The sequence below is a fragment of the Alligator sinensis genome, unplaced genomic scaffold, assembly GCF_000455745.1.
Source record: "Alligator sinensis unplaced genomic scaffold, ASM45574v1 scaffold128_1, whole genome shotgun sequence".
NCBI lineage: Eukaryota > Metazoa > Chordata > Crocodylia > Alligatoridae > Alligator > Alligator sinensis.
Window position 1 is genome coordinate 279,235 of NW_005842968.1, and position 12,303 is coordinate 291,537.

General features: G+C 57.3%; 1 protein-coding gene across 1 annotated transcript in view; it reads right to left on the reverse strand.

Moving 5' to 3' along the window:
* Positions 1–2,660: 2,660 nt before the first annotated feature.
* The window catches only part of ZFHX2 (zinc finger homeobox 2), a 14,584-nt gene continuing 4,941 nt past the window's right edge, over positions 2,661–12,303 (reverse strand). The window contains exons 2-9 of the mRNA XM_025192809.1: positions 12,091–12,298; positions 11,127–11,334; positions 10,682–10,747; positions 10,436–10,488; positions 9,923–10,123; positions 9,696–9,795; positions 6,343–9,381; positions 2,661–5,899 (exon numbers count right to left, since the gene is read on the reverse strand). Of these exons, the coding sequence (XP_025048594.1) occupies positions 4,971–5,899; positions 6,343–9,381; positions 9,696–9,795; positions 9,923–10,123; positions 10,436–10,488; positions 10,682–10,747; positions 11,127–11,334; positions 12,091–12,298 (4,804 nt within the window). The 3' untranslated portion in view covers positions 2,661–4,970. The remainder of the gene's footprint in view (positions 5,900–6,342; positions 9,382–9,695; positions 9,796–9,922; positions 10,124–10,435; positions 10,489–10,681; positions 10,748–11,126; positions 11,335–12,090; positions 12,299–12,303) is intronic.

A 12,303-nucleotide genomic window follows, 5' to 3' on the forward strand; every position in this document is an offset into this window, starting at 1 on the left:
TTTGATCCATGATCAATTTAGATTTTTTTTACATTTTTACCCTTTCTGAAATGGAACAAAAATAATTCGGGGGGTAGGGGGGAGGATTCTTAGCCTCCTAGATCTTGTAGATCTGGTTCCATCTCAGAAATATAGAAACTTAAATAAAAAAGTTCATAGAAAATCAGTGACAGCGCTTTTTGTCAAAAACCTTAATTTTTTTGTCAAAAAAAAAAATCCATCCAGCTGCGTCTGCATTCATATGTATTCTTATTTTAAATAATATAGATAACTTGCTATATTCTCCCTGATGAGTTTATGTATGCACACACACACGTATGTATGTATATTCATACATTGTTAAATATGTGTATTATATATACATTATATTTAATATGTATGTGTATGTATATATAATACACATCATTTATATACATTTTGTTTATATATATTCATATTTCATGTATTGTGTGTGTGTGTGTGTGTGTGTGTGTGTGTGTGTGTACACACATGCACACATACAGACACGATTTCATTTATATGTATATATTTACCACAGGGTGTGTAAAATTCACCATCATGAATATAGCAAGTTATATAGAATACATATATAGCGTTAGAGAGTATGACAAGTTATATAGACCATATATATTCTATTTAACACTATATATATATATATATATACTGTATAGGTTATTCATTGGTGAATATATTTTCATCATATATGTTATGTTATAATTAAAATTATGTTATTCTAACACTCATTATATATGTTATATAGACTTTACACAAATTTAAGATACCAGACATGAAATCTTTCCTATATGCTATAAGGGTCAAAATAAAAATGAATGTAATCATGGAAAGGGAATGTTTTTATTGGGTTGAAATAAGATCATGTGCCTGTATCAAAATCAACACTTTTTGGCTTCAAATCTATTTTTGCTGTCATTTTTTGGGTGCTTAGGTTTTTTTCCCACCAATTTTGCTGGAAATTTCAGGTTTTGTTCCAATTCAGAATGAAAAATTCATGAAATGATAAGAGGAGCAGGACTGGGTGGAGTGGAATTGTTAGCTGGAATATCCCATTTCTGGGCCAGGAGTATGTAGTTGTGAGCGCTCTCAGAATAGGTAGAGTTGACAATATTTGATCTAAAAACTTTTGATTTTGGTCAAAACTGGGTTTTTTTGTGGGAAATGGCATTGATTTTGACAAAATCCCATTTTGGAAATGAACAACAAAGGAGGGAAAAAAAAAAAGTGTTAAAAGGAGGATATTTGGAGGTGACAGATTGGGTTGATCCCAACATGAATTCCTTTTGACTGAATTTTACGGCAATAGTTTCAAACACATCAGAAAATAATGGGCTAAGCAACTACCTCCACCCACAACTCAAAACAAGTTGGGCTTTTTGTTTTGACACTGAAAAATGTAATTTTGTGGAAAACATATTGGAATTTTCACCCCAATTTGGAACAAAACATCCTCCCTGTTGGAGGGTTTTTTGAGGGATGGAGGATCCACATTTGCAATTTTCCCTTGGTTCTGAATTTTGTTCAAGAGTTTTAATAAACTCAAAGTGGGATTGGGTGTGGTCTTGTGGAGGTTCAGATGTTGGGAGGGTGGGGTAGCGTCCATGTGGGAACCAGGAGAGGAGATCATCTCCCTCTTTCACTCCTTTATGCCTTCCTCCTTCTTTTGTTCTTGGCGTAGGCAACACCATGCTGTGCCTTGGTGATGATTAGGTTGACAGGGGATGTGGGTGGGTGGGAGAGAGGGCAGGTGTACTGGGGTGGAAACTGTATGGCCAGGGTAGTGTGGGGAACACAAGAAAGGTTGGGACATGGGTCAGGAAGGGGTGGGAAGAGGTTGATTGGGAAGGTGGGTTAATTTTTCATGAGTTACACCAAAATAGTGTCCATCTGGCCTTCCAGTGCTACCTCCTCCTTTTGCCCTTTGACCCAGCCCTTCCCCCACCAATTCCCACCTGCTTAATTCTTGCTAGACCTTACCGGGCCCGGCCCACCTCCTTGGCCCCACCTTACCCCTTACCACCCGCTCCCATCACCCCCAACTCCACCCACTCTCCTATCATCCCTCTATCTCCTACTCCACTGAGCCCTCCTAGCATCCTATCCCCACCCCATCCCACCCTTTTGCTAACTGGGCCCATCCATCTCCCTCACCTTCCCTTTTTTCCTTTTCCTGGCCTCAACTGTTCTTCCCAGCAAGAGGGAAAGAACGGATGAGTAACGGAGCCGGCAATTCCCCGCACTATGGGACAGAGAACGTGGGTGAAGACACCACAAAAAAGGGGAGGAGCACATGATGGTGGGGAGGACCAGAACTGTGGGGAGCCAAGGTATAGGTGGTCTGGCATGGAACAGGAGTCAGGTCAGTGGTGTAAGAAGCGATGTTAATGATATGGGAAGAACCAGGGATGAAAAGAGAGGAGCTAAGGGGTGGGAGAGGACAAAGGCTCAGGAGGTGGGGCTTATAAGGTCAACAAGGCAAGGGGTAGGGCCAATGGAGCAAGGGGCAGGCCTAGAGCTATAGGGTCAGAGCCAAGTTGGAAAGGTGTCAGAACTACAAAAAGGAAGGTGACTTACCTGGGAGAAGATAGGGCCTACTCCAAAGGGGTGGGTCCAATGTGTAGGGAGGAAGGGCATGGAAACAGAACACAGCCCACACCAAGGAACTCCTCGTGACCTTCATGTCTTCTGCACATTGTCATGGACTTTTTCTGTTTCCCTCCATTTATCCCACAACTCCACTGCCCCTCCCGGTCCTGTCCCCAGAGACCCACGGTTCATGTCAATCTTTATTCTTATTCTTCTTATAATTATTATCATTTTTTTTTAAATACCATTTTATTTCCTTTTTTTGGAACTTTTTTTTCTTTTTCCCCCCCTCTTTTTTGTTTTACTTTCTCTTTCTTTAAATACACAACAAACAAAAGTCTGTCAGTCCTGGGGGTGAGGGTTTTTTTCAAAGGATGTGGGGGCTTTTGGAAGGTGGGGCTGAAACCTGGGTGGGGGGGAGGGAAATCCCAAGTTTTATTGAGTTCTCCAGCCCAGTTCATAGTTCGTTTGGTTATTTCTGAATTTCCTCCCCTTCCCGGCAGTGTCAAGGGTGGGGAGAGGGGTCAGATCCACTTTCCATCATATAAATTAATCCTTTTTTCCTGTCTTTGGGGAAGGGGGGGGGAACATTAGGAGACATCATCAGCGATGATGAGAGGATCCCCAAAAATAACATCGTTAAAAACCAACGAGAAAAGGGAAATAAAAATGTCAATGGGAGCGGGTAGGAAAAGAATCCCCCTTTTTTGACATTTGTTTCCACAGTCCTTCAAGTTTTTGTTGTTTTTTGTTTTTTGTTTTTAACTTTTTCTAGTTCTTTCAGTTCATGGTTAGTTTATTTTGTGGGGCTTTTTAGTTGTTTTTTTGTTGTTTTTTTTTTTCTGTTGGTGTTTCTGTTGGTTTTTCGGGGAAGCTGGGGGGGGGTCTGTTGGGTTTCCTGTTGAGTTTTGTTGCATTTCCTGTGGGCTCTCTGTTGGGTTCGGTTGGAATTTTGTTGGGTTTCCTGTTGGATTCTCTTGGTTTTCCTGTTGCTTGGTGTTGGGTTTTGATGGATTTTCTGTTGGATTCTATTGACTACTTGTTGGGTTTTCTGTTGGTTTTCATTGCTTTTTTGTTGGTTTATGCTGTTTCTTTGTTGGTTTTTTATTCCTCTCTTGTCAGTGTTTGTGTTGCGCTTTTTTTTTTTTTGTTCTTTTTCTTTTTTCTCTCTCCTTTTGTGTTGCCTTTTTTTTTTTTTTTTTGGTTGCAGTTGGGTTTATTTCAAAGAGCTTTGGATTTCAGAGACAGTTTTATTAGCTTTCCTTTCTGTGGTCTTCATCTGGTTCGGTTTTGGCGAGCGTGAGGAATGGGTGGCTGCCACATGGGCTGCGGGGTGAGGGAGGAGGACGAGGAGATACTCGGGGGAGGGTGTTTAGTTAAAGCCATTGAAGAGAAGTCTCGGTTGTCCCATTCCTCCCCTTGGCACCATGGCAGGAGGTCAACGGGGGTGTAAAGCGAGGTGGTTGTCGGTTATTTTTTGTTGGTTTTCAAAGGAGCCACTAGCAATGAGGAAAGAGATGGGGTGGAGCGGGGAGGGGAGGGGGAAGGAGGCTGGGGCACAGCAGACACTCCTATGTCTTCCCCTGTTTAGTTGTTGTCTGAACCACTGTCCATCCATGGGTCTGGCTGTCCATCCAACAACCCCATGAGTTCTATACAGGGTGGGACAGGGGCTGGCAAAGCATGCTGGGGTTGGGAGGGGAAAGGGAAGGGGAGGGCTCCTCTCCCTTGTTTGCAGTTCTTTCCTTGTGTTCTGTCCATCTTTTTTTTGGCCTTGCTCAGTTGGTAGCACAGTACGGGGCGTGGGTGGCAGGGCAGGCAATAACGGGGGTGGGGGAGGTAGATTGGTGGGGTGCATTGGGCACAGGGGGAGGGACACAGACTAGGGCGGAGGTGTGGCCACAAGAGGGTAGGTCTGAGTGGGGTGGAGTGGAGGCTGGCCAGGGGAAGGTTAGTGTAGGAGGGGACATCCATGACCCAGAAGGCCATGTGGACAGTGACAGAGAGCCCAGGGGATGTAGCTGCGGCTGGATTAAATATGGAAGGGGCGGAAGACTCCAGGGTGGGGGTGGGCATGTGTCACGGGCATGTGAGGAAGCCACATAAGAGTCAGGAGAGCCAACGCAGAGCCCTTCCCTGGCGTGGTTGGTATGGGTGGGGTAAGGGGGCCGGGATACAGAGGGGAGGTGTCCCCCCATGTCTGGGAGCCTCACCTGTGGGTGCCTTTGGGTGCTCTGGGAAAGGGGAAGAGTTGGGGGAGCTGGCAGTGGGCATTATCCCAGGGCAAGGGAGGGCAGGGAGTTCCCAGTTGCCCCCCTCCCCTCTCCAGTGCAGGGGGGGAGGAAGGGGGAGGGGGTCCATCATCCTGTTCATAAAGCTAGAAGTGTGGTCGAGGTAGAGTTCCTTTTCGGGCTGGGGTCCGAGTGAGGTAATTTTGCTTCCTCTTTGGCAAATACCGAGGTGGGCGGTGGTGGGGGGCCAGGGGGGCTTCCCCCAGCCATGCCTGCTTTGCGGCGGTGCGCGCTGGAGCGCAGGTGGGCGCCCAGCGCCTCGCGCCCACTTACCAGCACCTCACATGCCAGGCAGTGGTAGGTGCACACCGAGAGGCGGAGCGGGGCTGGAGCCGGGCGACCCAGGAAGCAGAAGGCCGCCTGGTGGGCGGCGGCTGCCTCCTCACCGTCAAAAGCTGCCTTGCACTGGCGGCAAAGGTACCGGTGGGCCACATCCACCGTAGAGACGCCAGGGGGCTCGGGAGCCGGGAGGAGGCTGGGGGGCAGGAGGCCGATGAGAGTCTGAGGTACGACTGGGTTCACCGGGAAGAGCCCCTTCTTCATGCCGTAAAGCTGCTGGAAGTAGGCGCCAGGCAGCTGGCCACCAAAGAGTGAGGCCGGTGCTGTCCCGCCTGCTGGCACTGGGAATGGGAGGAACTGGGCTCCCAGGAGTGCTGGGACTGCTGGCTTCATTCCCTTGAGGGCTTTGAGAGCCACAGCCGGTGAGGCAGGGTCAGGCCCGGCAGCCCCGGAGACTCCCAGCAGTGGCACCATGGCCACGGGTGCTCCAGGAGTAGGGGCATCTGGGCCAGTCCCAACAGGTGCAATGTTGGGGTGGGTTCCTTCGGCGAGTCCTGCCTTGACTTTGACGTCGGCCTCCCCGGAGGCTGTTGGAGCTGTGTCTGGGGCGGGGGTGAGCTGGGGCTCTTCAGGTGTTAGGTGCTGAGGTAAGGACCGTCCTGGCAGCGTGGAGCCCAGGGGGGCAGCAGAAGAGGACGAGAGGGCAGCCATAGCTGTGGGGGACCCTGCTTGGGGGTGGGGAGAAAAGATGGAGTCAACTCAACGGGTCCATGAGCCTCCCAGCCACCCCACCATAGCGGAGACCCCCTCCCCCCCGCCCAGCAGGGTGGTGGGGGCATGCAGAGGTGGGTGTGAACTGGGGAGACTGAGAGGGAGGGACACGGGAGACAGGAAGTGGCAGGGTGGAGGGGGGCAGGAGGCAGAAAGTGAGTGGAGATGCCTGGGAAATGCTGGGAGGGAAGGGAAAAGCAGGATGGGGAGGACACTGTGTGGTGGGGTGCAGGAGACAGAGGCATGGGGGAGGGACAGGGGTGGGGTGAGAAGGGGGAAGAAGCCAGGAGGGGTGAGAGGACCAGGGAAGCAGGGCTCTGAACCTGCCCCGTGGGCAGTGATGCTCCCTCCAGCTTCCCTATGGGCACTGCCACTTACCAGTCCTTGTTGGGTCACTCACCTGGGGTGAAGGGTGCTGGCGTGGGGGCAGGGGCTGCAGGCCCCTCAAAGCCCTTGCTCTCGCTCTTCAGCTGGGCTGCCACGGCCTCCTTGAGCTGGGCCAAGTGCCCCCGTGAGAAGAGGTGTCCCCGGCAAGACACGTAGAAGTCATATTTGACGTCGCAGACTGTGCAGGCTGCCCGCGGCTCAGCCGGCCCATCAGTGCTGCCCCCCACCTCCCCGGTAGCTGCTTTGGCCTTCTTTTCCTTGGCTCGGGCGTTCTGGAACCAAACCTGGACGACCCTCCTGGGCAAGCCAATCTCGTCCCCCAAGATCTCGCACTCCTGCATGGTGGGTGTGCGGTAGGCCTCATAGCAGGCCTTCATGATCTTCAGCTGCAAACTGGACATCTGGGTCCGGTACCGGCGTTGGCCCAGAGCCTCGGGCCCAGCCCCAGTGCCTCCATCTAGTGCCCGCCCCCGTCCACCTGGCGACTCTGGGTCACCCAAGGATGACAAGGAGGAGGAGGAGGAGGAGTCACTCAGCTCCCCACCGGATGGGCTACAGGCTTCGGGCTCCTCTGGCTCCCCTTTCAATGGTGGTGGAGGGAGCTGGGCTGTGGGGAGGGCCCCCAAGCCAAGACTGGGGGTCCCAGCACTGGGGGTGGGGCTGAACTTCACCGGCGTGGGTTTGATGGCTGGGCTGGTGGCACCTGGGCTACAGCGGAACTGGCCTTTGCGCTCCCGGGCCCGGGTGTTCTGGAACCAGACCTGGACAACACGTTTCTTGAGCCCCACCTCCTCAGAGATGCAGTCCAGCATCTTGCGGGTAGGGTTGGAGTCCTGCAGGTACCAGCGGTAGAGGATCTCTAGCTGCTCAGGCAAGATGGTGGTGCGGAGACGCTTGTCCCGGGGGGACTCCCCTTCCCCACTGCTCCCTGTGCCCGGTGACAGGCTTCCGTCTTCATGCTTCCTCTTGAGGGGCCCACAGGGGCCACGGGAACCATCCCCAAAAGGCAGCAGTGTTGGTGGCGTGGGTAGGGTGGAGCCGTGGGTGCCGGGAAGTGCTGGGGAGTCTTCAACTGCCAGCTCAGGGGCATCATTCCCAGCTGGCCCATCTTCCTTAGTGTCTCCGGTGCCTGGTGGCAGATCCCGCTCATCCTCTTCTTCCTCCTCTTCCTCCTCCTCTCCGAGTGGTGGCTCAGGCTCTTCCTCTGCTTCAGGCTCCTCTTGCTCTTCCTCACCAGCATCTTCCTCATCTTCATTGGTGCCCACTGGGGGCTGGTTGTCATAGCACTTCTTGAGGTGCTTCACCAGCTCGAAGATGCAACGGAAGGCAGCCCCACATTTCTTGCAGCTGGGTTGGCCCCCAGCTCCTGCTCCAGCTCCCACCCCAGCCTCAGCTGCACTCTTGCGAGCCTTCTGCCGGGCGTTCTGGAACCACACCACGATCACCCGGTTGGCCAAGCCCAAGAGGGCTGAGAGACGCTCCACCTCGCCGTCCTTAGGGTAGGCGCTGGACTCAAAGAAGCTCTGCAGGGCCTGGGACTGGAACTCAGTGAATTTAGTGCGGGAGAAGCGGCGGCTAGAGGCAGTCCCACGGGCCGCATCTGCCCCCGCCATAGCCTCTTCTTCTTCTCCCCGCACCCACCGCCCCTCAGCTAGGCCCCATGTTGGAGCCACCTCAGGGCTGGGCCCGGCTGGTGGCACCACCATGGGCTGCATCAGGAAGGGCGGGCAGAGCGGCGGGAAGTCCAAGGGGGTGGCAGTGGCAGGGGGCGGGGCCTCAGTGGGCGCTGGGCCCTCAGCAGGTGGGTACAGACTGTCGTAGCTCTTGCGGAATTGGGCGGCATACCGGCTCAGGGCCTCAAAAGGCAGGAAGCGCCGGTGGACATGCTCCTCATGGGTCTTGAGGATGAGCATGTTGGAGAAGAGCTTCCCACAGGTCCCACACCGCAGCCTCTCAGCTGGCGGCTGCGGTGCTGGGGCTGTCACTGGGGGTGCCACTGCTGCTGCCGGTGGCCCTACCCCTCCTGGCCCCACCCCTGTGCCATGCTTGCCCTCGTTGTATTGGATGACCAGCTCAAAGCCAAAGTTCTCTAGCAAGGCCTTGGCGGCCCCATTGGCATCTTCCCCATTGGCATCTTCCTCAGCTGCTGCTTCCTGCTTGACTGGACCGGGCGCTGGGGGCAGATCCTCCTTGGGGGTGGGGCCCAGCAGCAGGGGCGGGGCTGGAGCTGGCAGGGTGAGGGCAGGAGTGGCAGCCAAGGCTAGCTTGGGTGCCCCCTTGAGGTCGTGAAGGTAGAAGGGCAGGAGGAGCTGCTGCTGCTGCAGTTTAAGGAGGGACTCTGGGACCACAGGGAAAGGCGGCAGCAGGGGGGGTGAGAAGAGGGGCGGGGCAAAGGGCACTGGCACCGCCTCTGCCACCTTGGGGGCTTCTGCCTCGGCTGGCGGCTCCAGGGGCCCCTCGGGCTCTCCCACCTCGGCCCTCCCAGCCGCCTCGGCCTTGGCCACACGGGAGCGGGTCTGGTGGAGCACCGAGCGCATGTGGATCTCCAGTGTGGAGCTCTGGTTGTAGGACACCCGACAGGTGGCGCACTTGTAGGGCTTATCCGATGCTGGCTGGGGGGCACCGGGCGGGCCGGACTCACCTCGAGGCCCCCCAGGAGTGCCAGGCTCCACTGAGGCTTTCTTCATCTTGTGCAGGTGGGACACGGAGTTATAGTGGACCAAGAGGATGTTCTTTTGGGTGAAGGACTCCTTGCACACGGTGCACTTGAAAGGCCGGGCTGGGTCCAGGAACTTGTCCAGGGCGAAGTTGGTGGCTTTGCGGTAGGACAGAGGGTGACGTGGGTCCGAGGTGGCCTCAGGGGCCCGTGGCACCACCACTGGTGCCTCCTCCGTGGGGGTGGGCACCCCAGCAGCTTCCTCCTCACTATCGTCGGGCCTTGGGGGGCTGGGAGAAGCCGGGCGGGGCTGGGAGGGCAAGTCGGCAGCAGGAGAAGGTGGGGATGGGGCAGACAGTGGGGGCGCCGTGGGGGCGGGGTCTCCAGTGGGTGGCACTGCCGGGAGAGAGGATGGCATCAGGACAGGGATGTGGGGGAGTGCTGGGATGGTGGGGGCCCCCTAGGCTGGTGCTAGGGGGCACTGTGCTGTGAGGAATCCCAGCTGTGCTCTACCTCCCAGCTGGCACTGGGGGATGGTGGAGGTCCCAGTCTCTCTCCATCCCCCAGGTAAACACTAGGGGGTGCTGTGCTATGAGGAATCCCAGCTATGCCTGATCCCCCAGTGTGGGACTAGGGGGTGATGGGATGCAGGGGATCCCAGCCACACCCCACCCCACATCCCTGTGCCATCCCCCAAGGGGGTCACTCACCTCCAGGGCTGGGTTCTCCTTCAGGGGCAGCTTGCGGCTCAGGGACGGGCGCTGGGGCAGGCAGGACCTTGGTGGCAAAGGTCGGCTCAACGGCGACAGCCTGTGGGGGAGGAAGAAGAGGCCGTGGGGCAGGGTCGCGACACCCTCCTAGGCCAGTGCCAGGAGGTGCTGTGATGGGCCTCATGGCCCTGCTGGGCAGTGCAGGGCACCAGGCTGGGGGCTCTCACCACCAACAGGAGTCGCTCCATGCACTCGGGCACGACGCTGTGGGTGTGGCCGAGGTGGAGGCGCAGCCCCGGGCGCCCGGGCAGCTGCTCTTGGCACAGTGGGCAGCGGTAGGTGGGCTGCAGCCCATGCTGCTCAGTGGCATGGACCCGCACCACCTCGCTTGCTGCACTCACGAAGCTGCAGAAGGGGCAGCAAAACACCTGGGCAGCAAGGGGGGAGGGGGGGTCAGACCAGCAGGGAGAAACCCAGATGTCTGGGGAGACGGGAGGAACCCAGGAGGCGGGGAGGGGAAGGGAAGGGGACCCAGGAGTCAGAGGTAGGATATGGGGGAGGAAACCAGGGGTCCGGGGCGCGGCAGAGAAAGCGAACCCATGCGTCTGGGGTGGGACCCAGCCCCCCCTGGCTCCTGGAAGTGCCAGGCCAACCCACTCCCCCACTCCCATGGGGGTGGGATCAGCTCAGGTCAGCGCCACCCCCTCCCACCCTTGCCCCACCCCCGACCGGGCGCTCACCGTGCTGGAGGTCTCCCCGCCCGCTGGGCGCTGGGGCTCCGCCTCCTCCACTCCTGGGGGAGGGGGGAGGGGCAATTAGGACCTGAGCCCCGTGCCAGGGCAGCAGGGCTCTGATATAGGGGGCAGGGGAACCTGGGCATCCAGGGGGAGAGGGCACGAGGGCCCCCTCCCTGATTGTGACAGGAGAAAGGACCAGGTGGTGGGACCCTGGCGTCCTGGATGGGGGATGGAGGCGGAGTCACTCACCAGGGGGCGGGGCCTTGCCAGGCACCTCCTTCTCGGTGGGTGGTGGCTCTGAGGTCAGGTCCTTCCCTGGGGGCATGAAGGAGGGAGCTGGGGGGGTGGAGCAGAGACCCCTAGCCCCTGCCCCACAGATGCTCCTCACTCCTGACCCGCAGCCTCCAGGCCAGGGTGGGGGAGGGTCCTGGGACTCCCCCATCCGCAGGCACTCAGGGAGGTGGGAAGGAGGAGGGATAATCTCTCTCTTTTCCCCTGCATTTTTTCACTCCCTTGTTCTCCATGCCGGTTGCCAGGCAACAGGCCCCGGCGCCTGTCATAATCTATTATGAGCAGAGCATTTCCCACAGCCACTTTGCGCTTGAATGTGTCCCACGGCAGTGGTGGGAGGGGGTGGGGAACAGTGCCCCTCACTCCTGACCCACAGCCCCCTGCCCACTCCTGAAGCCCATACCGGTGGGGTGCAGCTGGGCTGGGGCTAGGTGCACATGGGCCTGGAGGCCATCGTCGGGGGGCCGGCGCTGGGCCAAGGCCTGGCGGTGCCGGGGGGAGCGGAGGTGGCGCAGGAGGGCGAGGCGGGAGGGCGCGGAAGCCTCACAGAGCCCGCAGTGGAAGCGCGGGGGGTCAGGGCCCGGTGCTGCGGCCTCCAGCTCCAGCAGGAACTGGCGGGGGGGAAAGGAGGAGGGGGGAGAGATGCTGGCATTAGGCCCTGTCCCTGTCTCCCACCCCCGGTACCTTGCACCCGTGCTTTCCCTCCCCAGGCTCCCTCCCACCTACCCTTGGTTTCTCCTCCCCCAGCCTTCTCCTTGGCTCCACCCTCTCTGGGTAGCCATGCCTCCCCACTGCTGCCCTTGCCTCCATCTTTTCCCCTTGTGCCCATCGTTACCCAGCAGTTGGCCCCATGCTCTTGGGCATTACCCCTTCGGCATGACTCTGCCCAAGGCAACTTGTTCCTGTACAGTCCTGCCCCAGACCACTTGTACCTGGGCTCTCCTGCTGGGCAGCTCCTCCCCTTCCCATGGCCAGCTGCACTCCTGGTCCCTGTCTGGTGAGGCTGCCTCTCCCCTGGCTTCTCCCCTTCTTCCTCCTCTGGGTCCTACCCACTCCCCCTGGCCCTGACCACCTGTTTCTGCCACCTCCCCTTTTTGGCTTCACCCCTGCCCCTGGCTCCTCCTTCTGGCCCTGTTTCTGGGTACCTGGTATCCATCCCTCAACCTCCTCTCACCACCCTCCCTCTATTGTGGCTCCATCCCTCCCCTAGCCCCTTACCCTGTCCCTGGTCCCACACCTGGGCACCTGGTCCCCCTGCCCCCACCTCCAAGACACCTGCTCCTCCTGCCTCACCCTATTCCCTTGTGGCTCTGCCCCCTCCCCTAACTCTTCCCCTTCTCCAGGACCCTGGCCCCACCCCCGGGCACCTGGTACCCGCGCTCGGCCTCCTGGTGCCCGGCCCCGCGCACGTGCAGGCGCATCTTGTCCTTGCCGTTGGTCTCATAGTCGCAGAGGTTGCAGCGCAGGTGCAGTGGTGGTGGGGCCGGGGGCGTGGGGCCGGGGCCAGGGGCCGGGCTGGGGGGGGGCTCCGCCCCGGCCCCGCCCCCCTCGCGTAGGTGGGCGGCCAGCTGGTACCTGGG